The 20,982-nt window shown below is 42.8% G+C and overlaps 1 protein-coding gene across 1 annotated transcript in view; it reads left to right on the top strand.

Moving 5' to 3' along the window:
- Positions 1–5,669: 5,669 nt before the first annotated feature.
- The window catches only part of LOC120033162 (protein phosphatase 1 regulatory subunit 1C-like), a 30,398-nt gene continuing 15,085 nt past the window's right edge, over positions 5,670–20,982 (top strand). The window contains exons 1-3 of the mRNA XM_038979446.1: positions 5,670–5,750; positions 6,474–6,564; positions 13,203–13,207. Coding sequence (XP_038835374.1) covers positions 5,670–5,750; positions 6,474–6,564; positions 13,203–13,207 — 177 coding nt within the window. The remainder of the gene's footprint in view (positions 5,751–6,473; positions 6,565–13,202; positions 13,208–20,982) is intronic.

The following is a 20,982-nucleotide window of genomic DNA, read 5'->3' as shown; positions in this document are numbered from 1 at the left end:
CCTGGTGCGTGGAGCCAACACAGGGCGTACCAGGCTGGGGAGACGCACGGGAGACCGGGTGTGTGGAGCAGGCACAGGGCTTACCAGGCTAGAGAGACGCACTGGAGGCCGGGTGCGTGGAGCTGACACAGGATATACTGGGCCGTGGAGGCGCCCTGGAGGTCTGGAGGGTAGAGCTGGCACAACCCGTCCTGGCTGGATGCTCACTATAGCACGGCAAGTGCGGGGCGCTGGCACAGGACGCACTGGGCTGTGAAGGCGCACTGGAAACACAGTGCGTAGAGCCGGCGCAGGACATCCTGGTCCGAGGAGGCGTACTGTAGACCAGGAGCGCTGAGCCGGCACAACCCGTCCTGGCTGGATGCTCATTTTTGCACGGCACGTTTGTGAATGCGCACTGGAGACACAGTGTGTATCACCGCCTTGGTTTGAGCAGGCAGGGTGCCTTGGTTTGAGGGCAACGTGGGTTAACTGAACTGTTGTGTGACATTCATATTTTGGAACAGTGACATTCTGGGTTGCCGGTTTGCCCAGGTAGCTGTCCCTGGGCAAAAAAGTTTGAAGACGCCTGATTTACAAGATACCTGCAATTTGCTCTTTAGCGCCATCTGTTGAGTACACTATAGAGCAGATCACATGACCTGGGTGGTCATTTCAGCGCCCCAGGACAGTCCATTTACTTTGTGCTGCAACCCGAAACTCTTCAATCTCATTGGTGCAGAGCAGTCCCATAGCAAAGCAATCTATTAGCTTGCAATGCAATCCGAGCACTGGGTGGCAGGCCCTTGCGCCTGGAGCTTATTGTAAGAGTAGGGGTGTTAACCCGGTGTCCTGGCTAAATTTCCAGTCTGGCCCTCATACCATCATGGCCACCTAATCATCCCCAGCTTCTAATAAGAATGGCGCCGGAGAGGATGGCTGCCGTTTTACGGGCTCCTAACCAATTCTGCTATTTTGTTTGTTTTTTTGCATTGTTTGGAACTTATTTTGTACATAATGTTGATGCTACCGTCTCTTATGACCGAAAATAGCTTTTGGATATCAGAACAGCGATTACTCACCTCAAACTCGACAAAGATTTTTTTCTTTAACCTTTCTGGGAACGGGGTTCTCGCCAACAGCCAATAAAATTGCAGGGCGCCAAATTCAATCAACAGAAATCTCATAATTCAAATTTCTCAAACATACAAGTATTAGACACCATTTTAAAGATAAACTTCTCGTTAATCCAACCACCGTGTCCGATTTCAAAAAAGCTTTTCGGCGAAAGCAGAACATATCATTATGTTAGGTTAGCAACTAATCACAGAAAATATACAGCCATTTTCCAACCAAAAAGAGGAGTCACAAAAAGCAGAAATAGAGATTAAATTAATCACTAACCTTTGATATTCTTCATCAGATGACACTCCCGGGACAACATGTTACACAATACATGTATGTTTTGTTGGATCAAGTTCATATTTATATCCAAAAACCTCAGTTTACATTTGAATTTGCACAGAGCCACATCAATTTACAGAAATACTCATAATAAACATTGATAAAAGATACAAGTGTTATTCATAGAATTAAAGATATACTTCTCCTGCAACCGCTGTGTCAGATTTCAAAAAAACTTTCCGCAAAAAGCAAACCATGCAATAATCTAATTTTGGCGCTCAGACAACAAATCAAGCCAAACAGATATCCGTCATGTTGGAGTCAACATAAGTCAGAAATAGCATTATAAATATTCACTTACCTTTGATGATCTTCATCAGAATGCACTACCAGGAATCCCAGTTCCACAATAAATGTTTGATTTGTTCGATAAAGTTAATCTTTAGCCCAGTAATCCAAATTCATGACGCGCGATTACTAGGTGCAGACAAAAATCAAAAAGTTCCGTTACAGTCCGTAAAAACATGTCAAACGAAGTATAGAATCAATCTTTAGGATGTTTTTAACATAAATCTTCAATAATATTCCAACCGGAGAATTCCTTTATCTTCAGAAATGCAATGGAACTCAAGCTAACTCTCACGTGAACGCGCATGGTCAGCGCATGGCACTCTGGGAGAGACCTTACTCAATCCCCTCTCATTCGCCCCCACCTCACAGTAGAAGCATCAAACAAGGTTCTAAAGACTGCTGACATCTAGTGGAAGCCTTGGGTAGTGCAATATGACCCCATAGACACTGTGTATTCGATAGGCCAAGAGTTGAAAAACTACAAACCTCAGATTTCCCACTTCCTGGTTGGATTTTTCTCAGGTTTTTGCCTGCCATATGAGTTCTGTTAAACTCACAGACATCATTCATACAGTTTTAGAAAAGTCAGAGTGTTTTCTATCAAAAACTACTAATAATATGCATATATTAGCAACTGAGACTGGGGAGCAGGCCGTTTACTCTGGGCACCTCTGGGCACCTTTCATCCAAGCTACTCAATACTGCCCCTGCAGCCATAAGACGATAAGCTTCCCACAATAAATCAAATCAAATAAAATGTTATTTGTCACATACACATGGTTAGCAGATGTTAATGTGATTGTAGCGAAATGCTTGTGCTTCTAGTTCTGACAATGCAGTAATAACCAACAAGTAATCTAACCTAACAATTCCACAACTACTACCTTATACACACAAGTGTAAAGGGATAAAGAATATGTACATAAAGATATATGAATAAGTGATGGTACAGAACGGCATAGGCAAGATGCAGTAGATGGTATCGAGTACAGTATATACATATGAGATGAGTAATGTAGGGTATGTAAACATACAAGTGGCATAGTTTAAAGTGGCTAGTGATACATGTATTACATAAAGATGGCAAGATGCAGTAGATGGTATAGAGTACAGTATATACATATACATTATATTAAGTGGCATTGTTTAAAGTGGCTAGTGATACATTTTTGATCAATTCCCATCAATTTCCATTATTAAAGTGAGCTGGAGTTGAGTCAGTATGTTGGCAGCAGCCACTCAATGTTAGTGGTGGCTGTTTAACAGTCGGATGGCCTTGAGATAGAAGCTGTTTTTCAGTCTAGCGGTCCCAGCTTTGATGCACCTGTACTGACCTCGCCTTCTGGATGATAGCGGGGTGAACAGGCAGTGGCTCGGGTGGTTGTTGTCCTTGATGATCTTTATGGCCTTCCTGTGACATCGGGTGGTGTAGGTGTCCTGGGGGGCAGGTAGTTTGCCCCCAGTGATGCGTTGTGCAGACCTCACTACCCTCTGGAGAGCCTTACGGTTGTGGGCGGAGCAGTTGCCGTACCAGGCGGTGATACAGCCCGACAGGATGCTCTCGATTGTGCATCTGTAGAAGTTTGTGAGTGCTTTTGGTGACAAGCCGAATTTCTTCAGCCTCCTGAGGTTGAAGAGGCGCTGCTGCGCCTTCTTCACAACGCTGTCTGTGTGGGTGGACCAATTCAGTTTGTCCGTGATGTGTACACCGAGGAACTTACAACTTACTACCCTCTGATGCTGCCATCCCTGTGGGATGATGTTCTTTGGCTTGCAAGCCTCCCCATTTTTCCTCCAAACAAAACGATGGTAATTATCGGCAAACAGTTTTATTTGTGTTTCATCAGACCAGAGGACATTTTCTCTCTCTTTGTCCCCATGTGCAGTTGCAAACCATAGTCTGGCTTTTTTATGGCAGTTTTGGAGCAGTGGCTTCTTCCTTGCTGAGCGGCCTTTCAGGTTATGTCGATATAGGACTAGTTTTAGTGTGGATATGTCACGACTTCCGCCGATGTCGGCCCCTCTCCTTGTTCGGGTGGTGTTCGGCGGTCGACGTCACCGGCTTTCTAGTCACCACCGATCCATGTTTCATTTTTGTTTTGTTTTGTCTGTATTACACACACCTGGTTTCAATTCCCATATCATGTTCCTTATTTAACCCTCTAGCATACCTTTCTGTTCTGTCCGTGATTGTTGGTGTCTTAGTGATTGTAGTAGGTGTTATTTTGTATGTATTTTCCTTATTGGAATATTGCTTGTATTTTTTTGTGATTAAAACTCAGTTGTTTTTGTTCAAACCTGTGTCCTGCGCCTGACTCCGCTACATCTCTTCACCCAATCGCTGACAGGATATAGATACTTTTGTACCTGTTTTCTCCAGCATCTTCACAAGGTCCTTTGCTGTTGTTCTGGAATTGATTTGCACTATACGCAACCAAAGTACGTTCATCTCTAGGAGACAGAATGCGTCTCCTTCCTGAGCGGTATGACGGCTGCATGGTCCCATGGGGTTTATACTTGGGTACTATTGTTTGTTCAAATGAAAGTGGTACCTTCAGGCGTGGAAATTGCTCCCAAGGATGAACCAGACTTGTGGCGGTTTACAATTTCTTGGCTAAGAAGGTCTTGGCTAACTTTTTTAGATATTCACGATGTCAAGCAAAGAAATTGACACATTGACTCGGTACCGGTACCCCCTGTAGATAGCCTCATTATTGATATTTTAATGTGTTAGCTTTTTTTTTACCTTAGCTTATTTAGTAAATATTTTCTTCACTATTTTCTTAAAACTGCTTTGTTGGTTCAGCACAAGTGACAAATAAAATTATATTTTATTGGCTCATTCATCCCCTCTCCTCTCCCCTGTAATTATTCCCCAGGTCGTTGCTGTAAATGAGTATGTGTTCTCAGTCAAGTTACCTAGTAAAATAAGGGTTAAATATAATTAAATAAAAGGCTGTCAGTCATACTCAGAGCCCTGTGAACTGGGCCACCCACACATATTCTGTACGGTGGCTCAGATGCAGCCCTAAAGAGATTTTGTAACGCTTGTCGTCTGGAGGAGAAGAAGAGGACCAAGGTGCAGCGTGGTAAGTGTTCATATCATTTAATAAAATATGCAACACTAAACAAAACAACAAACAAGACAAACGAACAGTCCTGAAAGGTGACACAAACACTAAACCGGAAACAACCACCCACAAACACAGGTGGGAACAGGCTACCTAAATATGATTCTCAATCAGAGACAATGAATGACAGCTGCCTCTGATTGAGAACCATACCAGGCCAAACACACAGAAATACAACACAAGGACAACCTAGAACACCAGACATAGAATGCCCACCCAAACTCACGCCCTGACCAACCAAAACAGAAACATAAAAAGGATCTCTAAGGTCAGGACGTGACAGATTTAGAGGCAGTATTTTTAAAGGAGGGTGGAGATTCACTCTGCTTGCATATTTTTTTTACAGATATATCAGAAACAGAGGTGGCAGGTTAAGAGGAAACAAAGTGTGAGAGGTGGCATCAGGTATTGAATCCCAGTCTCATGCGGGGAATCGTACATGTGCGTAAAGCCGGGGCTTAATGCATCATGTACATGGGACGCACATGTACAAAGGAGCTCAGCTACATTAGACAGCTACATTACCCACAGATATCAAGTACTGATCACTGCACAGAAGTTCTCTTTCAATCTCTCCCCTTCTCCCGTGTGGTACAACCTTAACCATTTGACTGGCGAAGAGGAGGGAGGGCTATCCACTCCGTGGTAGTTAGATGGATTGGGAGGAGGAGGAGGAGAGTGACTGCTGCTGTGTGCCTGTCTACACAGCCCCCCTCCCTCTCTCACTCTGTCAGCAATCCCCTCTTCTCTTTCTCCCTCTCCATCTCCCTTGCGCTCTCTCTGTCTGTCTGTTGTGTTAGCAGTATGGAGCCCAACAGTCCTAAGAAGATCCAGTTTGCTGTGCCTCCCTTTCAGAGCCAGTTGGACCCTCAGGCAGCTGAACATGTGAGTTCATCCAACTGCACTATTGGCTTGTGGGGGGTGGGTGGGTGGCGGGTAATGTGCATGGGTGACAGGGATATTTGATCATTTGGACTTCACTAGAGAGTAGATGGCTAGTTGGGTTTGTTGCTAATTGACAAGCTGGGAACGTATCAAGTGTCTCAGCGTAACAGTGCTGATTTAGGATCAGTTTAAACATTTACATCACAAAAAATAATATTACATGGACAGAGGGAGCTGAGCCTAGATCAGCACTCCTGCTCTGAAACACTTGATACATAATTGCCCTGGTCTTTATGAAATAGCTTTTGGTTTTATTCGTGGTCATCTTTACAGCTGATTTCAATATTTGTGCATTAAACTATCTAACAATTATTCTAAAGATGATTCACAAACATCATGCTTGAAGTTGATTGCATTTACACAGTCAGCATTGGATGAACAATATCATGTTACTTTAATGGTTGAAGCAAAACCTTCATGCCCCTAAATCCATTACTACAACCAACATCAGCCTGATGCAACTCTTTTGGCTAGTAATGGCTGGAACACACAGAATGAGAGGATTGGATGCAGTTGAGGATTAGATGCTGCTGTGCATTATACTGTAGGGTGGTTACCCCTAGGCTCTGATCGTGGGTCAGTTTTTGATTTTCCCCTCTAATGGTTATGGTTGGGATTGGGAAAGGGGAAGCTGATCCCTCACCCCTTCCTCCCCCATCTCAGATTCGTAGGAGAAGACCCACCCCTGCGACGCTGGTCATCTACCAAGAGCCATCTGGGGCAGGTAAGACAGGGAAAACTCTATCCCATCACAGTGTGTGAGTGTGAGTGTGAGTGTCTGTCCTGTCTGTCTGTCTGTCTGTCTGTCTGTCTGTCTGTCTGTCTGTCTGTCTGTCTGTCTGTCTGTCTGTCTGTCTGTCTGTTTAAATATTCTTCTTATTCATCTAATCCACAAGAATAGTACAAAAACAAAAATTTGACTAACTGTGGACATTTTGTTGGTCCCCACAAGGTCAAATTATGTTTCTAGGAGGTTTAGGGTTAAGGTTAGAATTAGTATTAGGGTTAGAATTATGTTAAGGGTTAGGGTTAAAAGCTAGGGTTTGTTTTAGGGTTTGGTTTAAGATTATGTTTTAGGGTTAGAGTTAGGGTAAGAGTATGGGTTAGGGTTAAGGTTTAGGTTAGGTATAGGGGTTAGGGAAAATAGGATTTTGAATAGGACTGAATTGTGTGTCCCCACAAGGTTAGCTGTACAATACTGTGTGTGTGTGTGTGTGTGTGTGTGTGTGTGTGTGTGTGTGTGTGTGTGTGTGTGTGTGTGTGTGTGTATCTCTCCTTGTGTGTACTGCAACTAAGGTTACAATGGAGGGGCGTACACCACCATATCCTTTTTACCAGCTTTTACAGAATGTCTGGAGGCTCCTGAGTGGAGCAGTGGTCTAAGACACTGCATCTCAGTACAAGAGGTGTCACTGCAGTACCTGGTTTGAATCCAGGCTGCATCACATCTAGCTGTGATTGGGTCCCATAGGACGGTGCACAATTGGTAAGGGCCGTCTGGGTTTGGAATTCTGGAGCAACATTAGGACGTGCCAATGCACAGGCTGTGCAGTTGTAAAGGTGCTTTGGAATGGTTAAACTGTTCAACCTTGAATCTGAACCTTGAATCAGCGCATGCTCGGAGTACACGTCCTGGTAATCCGTCTGGCCCTGCGGCCTTGTGAATGTTGACCTGTTTAAAGGTCTTAATCACATTGGCTGCGGAGAGCGTGATCACACAGTCATCCAGAACACCTGATGCTCTTATGCCCCCCCCCTTCCAACAGAGATCAAATGGACAGAACTCATAGAAAGTTGGTGGTAGGGGGACACTGAAACATAGTGAGTGTTTTGGTTTTGTAAGTCTGGTGGCTAAGCCTTACTTTTTAAAACATATTTTTTGTTATTTTTATTGAATATCCAAAACATACAATATACTTGCAGTGAAGCCGCTCAACAACTACATCATACCAGTCAACCAACAGACTCCCATTTAGAGCGACACACAGAAAAATCCAGGGTCAATTCCCTGCTCAAGGGCACATTGACAGATCTCCCACCAGGCCAAAAAACATGAACCCGAACCCAGCAAGATCCCCCCCACAGTTCCCCAATAGCTGTCCCTCAACCATTCGAGACCCCTCCAACATCCCCCCTCCAAGAAGAAAAATGTGATGTGATTCATTCCATTCCCCTGTCACGACTTCCGCCGAAGTCGGTCCCTCTCCTAGTTCGGGCGGCGTTCGGCGGTCGACGTCACTGGCCTTCTAGCCATCGCCGATCCACCTTTCATTTTCCATTGGTTTTGTCTTGTCTTCCCTCACACCTGGTTCCAATTCCATCAATTACATGTTGTGTATTTAACCCTCTGTTCCCCCCCCATGTCCTTGTCCGGAATTGTTTCTTGTAGTGCTTGTGCACGTTATGCTGGTGGATACCGGGTTTTGTTTGACCCATTCATTGATTGTTCTGTTTACGGTGGTTTTATGTTTATTAAACGACACCGTTGTAAATCAGTTTTCGCTCTCCTGCGCGTGATTTCTGTGCCGCCAGTACGCACCCCCTTACGTCCCCACTCCCAAGAACCCCCCAATGCACCAACAACCAAGACAATGAACTAAAGAGAAAAAGGGAAAAGACAGAAGAAAACAGCAAACAACAATGCAAAAAACTTTTATCTGACCATCATTTTACTTCCCGCACAACAACTCCAATCCCATTTGTCTCCAATTCTACATCCCAACCCTCGGCTTCCCTCGGTCCATCCCATCTATCTCTGCTGGCCACCCACTTCGGGTTTCTACGCAACACATCTTTCAACTATGCTGTGCTGTTTGACGTACATTTTCAATTTATATAATCGAATAGAATCCACAGATTGAAGTTGAAGAGTTGAAGAGAAGAGTTGAAGATAAATACTGTTACTAAGAGTATTAGCATATTAGTAATTGACTGACCCGGTCTCTCCAGATCTCCTAACAGCACTATTTTTAGGGTCAATTTTAGATCAATCCTATGCATTTTCAGCCATTCCTGAACCTGAGACCAGAAACAGGCTACCTGAGGGCAATGCCAAAATAAATTGTCTATTGATTCTGTATCCTCACAACAAAATCTGCAGAGCTTCGATGATTTTATGCCCCAAATATTCAAAATTTTGTTGGTGGCAAGAATTCATACACCCTGCACCATGGAATCAGTACATCAAAAATCTCTTCCCAACTATTTTGCAATCTGTATGGCACAGTTGTCAACATCCTGGTCCTCAAATGAAACTGGTATACTTTCCTATTTATGCTATTTTTATTCCTCTGCCAGTTTTGATCCGTTATATTGGGCAGACAGAGCAGTTCCCTACCTCCTCCCGCTGCCACCTGCCTCCTCCATTTTTGGGGTAATGCTGTAATCAATTGGTTGTACTCTTGGATTGAGCTGACCTTCCCGTACAATTCTGATAACTCCACGAAGAACATAACTCTACCATTCCAATTTACAATATAATTTAAGAACAAAATACCCTTTTCAAACATATTTCCCATAAATGCATGTATTTTAACAACAAGCACATTTGAGATCAGTGTAACGACTCTCCTCTTCGTCTGATGATGAGGAATAGGAATCATCGGACCAACACGCAGCGTGGTAAGTGTTCATCCTAAATTTAATCAAATAAACTGAACACTAAATGACAAAAAACAACAAAGAGAGTGAACGACACGAAACAGTCCTATAAGGTGAAAAAACACAAAACAGGAAACAACTACCCACAAACACAGGTGGGAACAGGCTACCTAAGTATGGTTCTCAATCAGAGACAACGATTGACAGCTGCCTCTGATTGGGACCCATACTAGGCCAAACACATAGAAAAGGACAACATAGAACAAAACATAGAATGCCCACCCCAACTCACGCTCTGACCAAACCAAAATAGAGACATAAAAAGGATCTCTAAGGTCAGGGCGTGACAATCAGCCATAATATTTGTTGTAATATTTGTTTTATCTTTTCAAGGGGATGAGATTGAAATTGTAGCCAGCTTTGCAATGCTTGTTTGAAAAAGAGAGATACTTTTAAAAAAGTATCATTTTCAATTAATCGAAAATGAGACATGGCAATCTGCACAAAGGCAAAAAGGCAATTTCTTAACCTCTACGGACCACCCATCCCGGATCCGGGATCATTCTCATCAGAAACGCTGACTAGAATAGCCTAGCCTAGCGCCACAGGGATATAATATAATTTCATGAAATCACAAGTCCAAAACAGCAAATGAAAGATAAACATCTTGTGAATCCAGCCAACGTGTCCGATTTTTTAAATGTTTTACAGCGAAAACACAACATATATTTATGTTAGCTCACCACTATATCCCAAAAAACACAGCCATTTTTTCACAGCAAAGATAGCTTTCACAAAACCCACAAATAGAGATAAAATTAATCACTAACCTTTGAACAACTTCATCAGATGACAGTCATATGACATCATGTCATACAATACATTTATGTTTTGTTCGACTATGTGCATATTTATAGCCAGAAATTGTGGTTTTACATTGGCGCCATGTTCAGAAATGGCTCCAAAATAGCGAAAGTAATTACAGATAGCAACGTGAAATACAGAAATACTCATCATAAACTTTGATGAAAGATACATGTTTAACATATAATTAAAGATACACTGGTTCTTAATGCAACCGCTGTGTTAGATTTAAAAAATAACTTTAATAAAAAGCACAGCATGCAATAATCTGAGACAGCGCTCAGCCATTCTCCGCCATTTATTTTTTTATTTTTTTATTTCACCTTTATTTAACCAGGTAGGCTAGTTGAGAACAAGTTCTCATTTGCAACTGCGACCTGGCCAAGATAAAGCATAGCAGTGTGAACAGACAACAACACAGAGTTACACATGGAGTAAACAATAAACAAGTCAATAACATGGTAGAAAAAAAGAGAATCTATATACAATGTGTGCAAAAGGCATGAGGAGGTAGGCAATAAATCGAATAATTACAATTTAGCAGATTAACACTGGAGTGATAAATCATCAGATGATCATGTGCAAGTAGAGTTACTGGTGTGCAAAAGAGGAGAAAAGTAAATAAATAAAAGCAGTATGGGGTGAGGTAGGTAAATTGGGTGGGCTATATACCGATGGACTATGTACAGCTGCAGCGATCGGTTAGCTGCTCAGATAGCAGATGTTTAAAGTTGTTGAGGGAGATAAAAGTCTCCAACTTCAGAGATTTTTGCAATTCGTTTCAGTCGCAGGCAGCAGAGAACTGGAAGGAAAGGCGGCCAAATGAGGTTTTGGCTTTAGGGATGATCAGTGAGATACACCTGCTGGAGCGCGTGCTACGGGTGGGTGTAGCCATCGTGACCAGTGAACTGAGATAAGGCGGCACTTTACCTAGCATAGCCTTGTAGATGACCTGGAGCCAGTGGGTCTGACGACGAACATGTAGCGAGGGCCAGCCGACTAGGGCATACAGGTCGCAGTGGTGGGTAGTATATGGGGCTTTGGTGACAAAACGGATGGCACTGTGATAAACTGCATCCAGTTTGCTGAGTAGAGTATTGGAAGCTATTTTGTAGATGACATCGCCGAAGTCGAGGATCGGTAGGATAGTCAGTTTTACTAGGGTAAGTTTCGCGGCGTGAGTGAAGGAGGCTTTGTTGCGAAATAGAAAGCCGACTCTAGATTTGATTTTGGATTGGAGATGTTTGATATGAGTCTGGAAGGAGAGTTTGCAGTCTAGCCAGACACCTAGGTACTTATAGATGTCCACATATTCTAGGTCGGAACCGTCCAGGGTGGTGATACTAGTCGGGCGTGCGGGTGCAGGCAGCGAACGGTTGAAAAGCATGCATTTGGTTTTACTAGCGTTTAAGAGCAGTTGGAGGCCACGGAAGGAGTGTTGTATGGCATTGAAGCTCGTTTGGAGGTTAGATAGCACAGTGTCCAAGGAAGGGCCAGAAGTATACAGAATGCTGTCGTCTGCGTAGAGGTGGATCAGGGAATCGCCCGCAGTAAGAGCAACATCATTGATATATACAGAGAAAAGAGTCGGCCCGAGAATTGAACCCTGTGGTACCCCCATAGAGACTGCCAGAGGACCGGACAACATGCCCTCCGATTTGACACACTGAACTCTGTCTGCAAAGTAGTTGGTGAACCAGGCATGGCAGTCATTAGAAAAACCGAGGCTACTGAGTCTGCCGATAAGAATATGGTGATTGACAGAGTCTAAAGCCTTGGCCAGGTAGATGAAGACGGCTGCACAGTACTGTCTTTTATCGATGGCGGTTATGATATCGTTTAGTACCTTGAGCGTGGCTGAGGTGCACCCGTGACCGGCTCGGAAACCGGATTGCACAGCGGAGAAGGTACGGTGGGATTCGAGATGGTCAGTGATCTGTTTGTTGACTTGGCTTTCGAAGACCTTAGATAGGCAGGGCAGGATGGATATAGGTCTGTAACAGTTTGGGTCCAGGGTGTCTCCTCCTTTGAAGAGGGGGATGACCGCGGCAGCTTTCCAATCCTTGGGGATCTCAGATGATACGAAGGAAAGGTTGAACAGGCTGGTAATAGGGGGTGCGACAATGGCGGCGGACAGTTTCAGAAATAGGGGGTCCAGATTGTCAAGCCCAGCTGATTTGTATGGGTCCAGGTTTTGCAGCTCTTTCAGAACATCTGCTATCTGGATTTGGGTAAAGGAGAAGCTGGGGAGGCTTGGGCGAGTAGCAGCGGGGGGGGGGGCGGAGCTGTTGGCCAAGGTTGGAGTCGCCAGGAGGAAGGCATGGCCAGCCGTTGAGAAATGCTTGTTGAAGTTTTCGATTATCACGGATTTATCGGTGGTGACCGTGTTACCTAGCCTCAGTGCAGTGGGCAGCTGGGAGGAGGTGCTCTTGTTCTCCATGGACTTTACAGTATCCCAGAACTTTTTGGAGTTAGAGCTACAGGATGCAAATTTCTGCTTGAAAAAGCTGGCCTTTGCTTTCCTGACTGACTGCGTATATTGGTTCCTGACTTCCCTGAATAGTTGCATATCGCGGGGACTCTTCGATGCTATTGCAGTTCGCCACAGGATGTTTTTGTGCTGGTCGAGGGCAGTCAGGTCTGGAGTGAACCAAGGGCTATATCTGTTGTTAGTTCTGCATTTTTTGAACGGAGCATGCTTGTCTAATATGGTGAGGAAGTAACTTTTAAAGAATGACCAGGCATCCTCAACTGACGGGATGAGGTCAATATCCTTCCAGGGTACCCGGGCCAGGTCGATTAGAAAGGCCTGCTCGCAGAAGTGTTTTAGGGAGCGTTTGACAGTGATGAGGGGTGGTCGTTTGACCGCGGACCCGTAGCGGATACAGGCAATGAGGCAGTGATCGCTGAGATCTTGATTGAAGACAGCAGAGGTGTATTTGGAGGGCAAGTTGGTCAGGATAATGTCTATTAGGGTGCCCATGTTTACGGATTTAGGGTTGTACCTGGTGGGTTCCTTGATGATTTGTGTGAGATTGAGAGCATCTAGCTTAGATTGTAGGACTGCCGGGGTGTTAAGCATATCCCAGTTTAGGTCACCTAACAGAACAAACTCTGAAGCTAGATGGGGGGCGATCAATTCACAGATGGTGTCCAGGGCACAGCTGGGAGCTGAGGGGGGTCGGTAGCAGGCGGCAACAGTGAGAGACTTATTTCTGGAGAGATTAATTTTTAAAATTAGAAGTTCGAACTGTTTGGGCATAGACCTGGAAAGTATGACAGAACTTTGCAGGCTATCTCTGCAGTAGATTGCAACTCCTCCCCCTTTGGCAGTTCTATCTTGACGGAAAGTGTTATAGTTGGGTATGGAAATCTCAGGATTTTTGGTGGCCTTCCTAAGCCAGGATTCAGACACGGCAAGCACATCAGGGTTGGCAGAGTGTGCTAAAGCGGTGAGTAAGACAAACTTAGGGAGGAGGCTTCTGATGTTGACATGCATGAAACCAAGGCTTTTTCGATCACAGAAGTCAACAAATGAGGGTGCCTGGGGACATGCAGGGCCTGGGTTTACCTCCACATCACCCGAGGAACAGAGGAGTAGTAGGATGAGGGTGCGGCTAAAGGCTATCAAAACTGGTCGCCTAGAGCGTTGGGGACAAGGAATAAAAGGAGCAGATTTATGGGCGTGGTAGAATAGATTCTGGGCATAATGTGCAGACAGGGGTATGGTGGGGCACGGGTACAGCGGAGGCAAGCCCAGGCACTGGGTGATGATAAGAGAGGTTGTATCTCTGGACATGCTGGTCTCAATGGGTGAGGTCACCGCATGTGTGGGAGGTGGGACAAAGGAGGTATCAGAGGTACGGGGAGTGGAACTACGGGCTCCATTGCAAACCAAAACAATGATAACTAGCCTGAACAACAGTATATAAGGCATATTGATATTTGAGAGAGACATACAGTAAGGCATAAAGTAATTGCAGGTCTTGATTGGGAGAGCTAGCTAAAACAACAGGTGGGATAACAGCAGCTAGTCAGCTAACACAGCAACAGCAGATAAAATGGCGATGACTAGGCAGAGAGGGTCGGATTATCTAAACACAGAGCCTGAGTTAAAACACAGAGCCAACAGATAAAGCACAAATAAACCGAATGGAGTACCGTGAATTAATGGACAGTCCAGCAGGCATCAGCTATGTAGCCAAGTGATCATAGTGTCCGGGGGGCAGCCGTCGATGGAGCAGGGAAGCCGCCACTACGCTAGCACGCGGCGTTTAAAGTTAGTAGCCCGGGGGTGGTCTGCTCAGACGGAGGGGGTCTGCTCAGACGGAGGCCGGTTGAGGGCACAGCGGATGGGGTATTCGTCGGCAGACCAGACGTGGTGGTGCGGCGGGGCGCCGTGTCGACAGAGAATCCAAGCCAGATGGCGAAAGAGGTATTGTAGAATTTTGTTTGCTAACTGGTGCTAGCTTCGTGGCAGTGGCGCTAGCTGCAAGCTAGCTGTGAGGATCAGAAGTAGTGGCTCAGGGATTACGGCAGGAATCTGGCGTTGTTGTGGAGAGACAGTCTGATGCTGGTAAATTGGTGAGTAATATCCAGGCTAATAACAGGGCTGGTGTCTGTGCAGAAGGTAAAAGCTGCTAGCAGTGGCTAAAAATGACTAAATAGCTTGTAGCTGATTAGCTGGTTAGCTACTGGGGTTCTTGAATGTGTTCCAAAGTTAAAAAAGTAGAAAAATAATAGCGATTCCGTATCACATTGGGTGAGGTAGGTTACCGGAAGGTATAATCGTATTAAAAATCGAAAAGAGATAGATTTTTTTTTTAAATATATACAAAAAATACGAAAAATACAAAAGTACACGAGAGGACGAAACAAAACACACCTACACTGCTACGCCATCTTGGACTGTAAGGACAACATGTTGTCCGCCATGTTGGAGTCAACAGAAATACGAAATTACACCATAAATATTCCCTTACCTTTGATGATCTTTCATCAGAATGCAGTGCCAGGAATCCTAGTTCCACAATAAATCGTTGTTTTGTTTTATAATGTCCATTACTTCTGTCAGATTAGCAACTTTGGCTAGCATGTGTAGTACACGTGTCCAAACACTTGTGCAATTGAACAAAAACGTTGAACGAAAACTTCAAAAAGTGGTATTACAAGTCGAATAAACTGGTCAAACTCAGTTGAGAATCAATCATCAGGATGTTTTTCTCATATATATCCAATAACGTCCCAAACGGAGCATTTCTTCATGTCTATCTAACGCAGTGCAGACAAAGACATCACATGCCCTCTGTGCGTGGCCAAGAACTGGCAATCTGCCTGACCTGTCACTCCAAAGGCTCTCATCCGGTCCCACATGAAGCTATATGCTTCATTCCACGTTCTACTGCCTGTTGACATCTAGTGGAAGGCGTATGAAGTGCATACAGATCCATAAATATAAGGCAATTGAATAGGCGATGCCTTTCACAGCGACCCATTTCAGAATTTTCACTTCCTGTTTGGAAGTTTGCCTGCCATATGAGTTCTGTTTTACTCACAGATATAATTCAAACAGTTTTAGAAACTTCAGAGTGTTTTCTATCCAATAGTAATAATAATATGCATATTATATGATCTAGGACAGAGTACGAGGCCGTTTAATTTGGGCACAAATTCATCCAAAAGTGAAAATGTCGCCCCCTATCCCTAAGAAGTTTTAAACAATGGATGAGCTTTTCTTTGTAATCTACTTGAGAAACATTTAGGGTTCAAATACAACTTTTGAATAAGTGAAGCTTTTAGAGAGAGGTTTAGTGCTTTTATATTTTATAATCTCAACCCACCCAATTCATATTCATTAAATAGATAGGCACGTTGCCTATCGTGCCTATTTTGTCTGGTTTAGCGTCCCAGATGAAGCGAAATATTTTTTGCTCATATAATTTGAAAAACGACTCATCAGGAGTAGGCAGCGCCATAAGTAAGTGAGGGTACTGAGATATGACTAAGGAGTTAATCAGGGCAATTTTTCCATAAATAGACAGGTATTTACCTCTCCATGGTTGCAGGATCTTGTCTATTTTTACAAGTATTCTATTGAAATTCATTGTGGCGAGCATATTTATATATTTTGTGATATGAAAAGCAATTATGTCTACTTCACCATAATATTGTACACTTATCATAATTAGGTTTTAGTCCAGAGAGTACAGAAAAGTTATCTAGATCTTCAATGAGACATTGCTGGGATCTAGCTTGCTGACGTAATATAAAACTTGAGTCATCAGCATACATGGATACCTTTGTTTTTAAGCCTTGGATTTCTAATCCTCTAATGTTATTGGATCTGATTTTAAGGCCTGGCTTCTTAGATGTTTCATTATGTTCTATTATTTCTAGTATATATCGCCAATGTATCGTCCATTTAAAAAAACCTGTCTGATCAGAATGAACAATACCTGGTAATACCTTTTATTTCTGAGTGCTATGCATTTCGCTGGTATTTTTGCATCACAACATTGAAGTGTAAGGGGCCTCCAGTTTTTTAGATAGACTGGGTCTTTATATTTGCCATCTGGGTCTTGTTTTAATAATAGGGAAATCAGAAATTCCCGCTGAGTACCTGACAGACTACCATTTCTATAGGAGTAGTTACAACAATCTAACAGGCTGACTACACTGCACGTGTGTTGCAAAATACATTTTAAATCTAGGTTATTCAATTATTGCATCCACACTGGTCGTGCGCGCCAACGAGTGTCTGCGTTGCCAAGGGCTAAAATAGAAGTCCGTTCTATTTCTGATGCAGATTGCGCCACAAGTCCTGCCTCTCCCATCTCCTCATTGGTTTATAGAAGCAGTTACAAACGCGTCATCTCCTCATTGGTTATACCCACGTGGGTGACTGAAAGACGAACGAGGTCAGTGTCGGTAATGCACCTAATTTAAGAAAGTTCCAATCGCAATTTAAAGTCAAGAGAAGAAAATGCCTCGAAGGAGGAGAGATGACTAGAAACGATTCGGTTGACCATTTTATGTGTGGATTAATTGTCAGAGTAGAGGACCTTGTGCATTTCAGGTAAAATAACAACTCAATGTTTATATCCCAGGACAAATTAGCTAGCAGCAGCAAGCTAGCTAAATAGGACAAATTAGCTAGCAAGTGCAAGCTAGCTAGCTAAATTGCCATAAATGTTTAATGCTTTTTGACCTGTCACCAAATGAATGTAATTGGTTCAGAGTTGGTTTTGATATGTTAACCTGCGTGTCGTGATCGCGTTTGGTGTGGGGGGACAAAATACATTTATGCATGATGGCGCACGGTTTGGCTTCCGTGTAACAATGGAGCTTTTAGTATATCAAAAAAGGCTTGATATACCTCTACCGGTATGCCATCAAGCCCTGGGGTTTTTCCAGATTGAAAGGATTTAATAGCCTGAAAAAGTTATTCCTCTGTAATTTGGCTTTTCACACTGATCTTTCTGTACATTTGTTCATTTGAAATGTTTTATATTATTTGGAAAGAATTCCTTACCGTAATCTTCATTCAGTGGGAGAGGATGAGAAGGAAAAGAGAGCTGCTAAAATTTACATTTACATTTAAGTCATTTAGCAGACGCTCTTATCCAGAGCGACTTACAAATTGGAAAGTTCATACATATTCATCCAAATAATTAGCTTCCTCTTAAAATTTCATTCGGAGAATCATAGATGATGTCTTCAGTAACAAGTTTCTGCAAATTCTTTGTTAGCGTCCCTGTATTGGAGAAAGGAATCATTTTGTGCATTTTTCAAAAAATATTCCATTCAGTTAGCTTTATTTTTGTAATATTTTACTTGAGATCGTTCTGGAAAAAGTTCCTCAAGTTCTTTTTGTTTTTCCTCTAACTTATTTTGTATCTCTGTGGTATCGTTTTTATTGCTATCTACTTGTACTGTTAGTTAATGGATTTCCCTTGTTAGTCTTGTCTCTTGTGGTGGTTAATTTCTGTATTACCAAATGAGGAGAAACAAACTTCACACATCAGTCTGAGTTATACTTAAACTACATCTTTAATAAGAGCTCTGCAATAGCATTGACTTTCAATGATTCCCTATTTCTAATTAACCGTTGAGTGACAACACAAAAGTACAAAGATCTTTTATAGCCAAGATACACCCCTCTCAACCTACATGACGAACAACAGATACATAGAATGGTCAAAAGGTTAAGATTTGTATGAAAGATATCTATAATACATAGCAGACAGGATCTGCTATGTCAACAGTTTATTGTATAGACCAGTGTCTGGTCCTCCTACTCCAAACTGGAACCGTCTCTTCCTGGTACGGTATAGAACAGAAACATTAGCTCATCCAATGGCATAACTCAATTGTCAAATCTAGATTATCCCATCTCAAGTAAAACCCCTTCTTGACCCCACTCCTGGACAAGCTCACTGAGGGGAGTGAGTCTCTAGGTCATATGCTATCCCAGGATAAGTGCAACATCAGAGAGGACATACAATGGTTCCATACACTGCCATACACCTCCCCCCAATGCCAAAGGAGGGAGTGACTTGCGCACAGACATTGTGGAGACAAGTAATTGGTTCCCCATTAATCACGCCATCCCTTCACATGGTTTAAGAATAGGTAAAGACACATTCACATATGAAGACAATGTTCCATCCTGTCCTCTTCCCTTTCTGATATTCTGCATAGCACCAGAGACATGTAGAAGGCAAGCCTGACCTCTCCCCTCTCTGGGCCCCAAGTGACTGAGCCCCAGCTGAGGGAAGAAGTGCAACTGCCAACACCAGAGTCCAAAGGGATACATTCTAATAACAAGTATATCACATAAGCATATTATGCAGATAAGACATCTTAATTATCTATGTTACCCAACTAATTCTGATTCATCCGCCACACTCTTTAGCAAGAAACTGCTTTTTTATTATTGATGAATATTGAATTGAATGACCCCTGAAGGTACATTTTGTCACGACTTCCGCCGGAGTCGGTCCCTCTCCTTGTTCGAGCGGCATTCGGCGGTCGACGTCACCGGCCTTCTAGCCATCACCGATCCACTTTTCATTTTCCATTTGTTTTGTCTTTGGTTTTTACACACCTGGTTTCAATTCCCTCATTACATGTTCATTATTTAACCCTCTGGTTTCCCCCATGTTTGTGTGCGTGTTTGTTCTATGTTGATGGCTGTATCTGACGGCTGGTATTTTATTGCCGGGTTTTGTATTTACGCCCGTTTATTCGCGGTACCGGTATATTTCACGCACCGTTGTATTGTTTCTATACTGGTGTATTAAATACCTTGTCCACGCATCTCAACTCTCCTGCGCCTGACTCCTTTTCACCAGTTACCCAAAGCCTTGACACATTTAAAGGTATCCCAATAAGGGGATTTGCTGAACCTATATTATACTGGAAAAATTCTGTTATAAATAATTTTGTCTTAGTTAAAAATAAGTTGTCCTCCAGTAAACTTTAATTAAATTTCCAATATCCCCGTCCACGTGGAAAATATATAAGAGTTATGTGAAGGCCAATTAGATGATGATCCGATCACATTCTGTCTCCTATTAAAACTTTTTTAACCTTTGATGCAAGAGAAAAAGTGACAAGAAAGTAGTCAAGACAACTAACTAGATTAAGTCTCCTCCATGTATATCTCACTAGGTCAGGGTTTTTTAGTTTGCAAATATCCAGTGTCCATAATATTTGTGATTTCCTTAAGGGCACGGTGATGATAGTTTGTAGAGTGATTACCTTTAAGGTCCATTGAGGTACTTAACGCTTTGTTATTGTTACGGCTCTCGTTTGTGGAATGACTGGACCAAGGTGCAGCGTCGTCGGCGTACATCGTTCTTTTTATTGATGACACCAAAAGCAAAATAACAACGACAAAAACGAACGCGCACAGTTCTGTAATGCAAAATAAACTATACAGAAAACAAGATCCCACAAAACCCAAAAGGAAAATGACAACGTATATATGATCCCCAATCAGAGACAACGATAGACAGCTGCCTCGGATTGGGACCCATACTCAGCCAAAAACACAAAGAAATAGAAAACATAGATTTTCCCACCAGTGTCACACTCTGACCTACCCAAACATAGAGAATAATAAGGATCTCTAAGGTCAGGGCGTGACAGTTATAGTATCCTACCATAATGATCATTTGTTGCCTGTAAGTTCAATAAATTGGTATAAATGTTTTTGAAGAAGCATGGATCATCCTGATTTGGACCATATAGATTAATGAGCCAAATCTCTTTTTCATCCACTTTAATATTCAAAAGGATCCACCTTCCTTGCGAATTATTCCTGACTATTTGCACATTCAGATCGAAAATTTTTGTTAATTAATATAATCACACCTTTTGAGTTCCTTTGTCCATGACAGAAAATTATTTCACTACCCCATTCCTTTATCCACGCAACTTCATCTAAGGATGTGGAGTGAGTTTCCTGTAATCAGTATATGTTATATTCCTTTTCTTTTAGCCATGTAAGACTGATAATCTTTTTTTATAATCTGCTAAACAGTTACAATTATAACTGGCTATAGTTATTTCACCCCTTAACATAACTAGATACTATTCTCAGTCTAAATTGACCATACTTAGTGTTTGTAAAGTTACTTCCATCAGAGATTTTATGACGGCCAAAACTAGAGCTTTCAAATATCTGATATTTTGAATTCAAGAA

The sequence above is a fragment of the Salvelinus namaycush genome, chromosome 40 (genome assembly GCF_016432855.1).
Source record: "Salvelinus namaycush isolate Seneca chromosome 40, SaNama_1.0, whole genome shotgun sequence".
In the NCBI taxonomy this organism is placed as follows: Eukaryota; Metazoa; Chordata; class Actinopteri; order Salmoniformes; family Salmonidae; genus Salvelinus; species Salvelinus namaycush.
The sequence above is the reverse complement of the archived record's forward strand: the minus strand, read 5'-3'. Positions and strand labels throughout refer to the sequence as shown.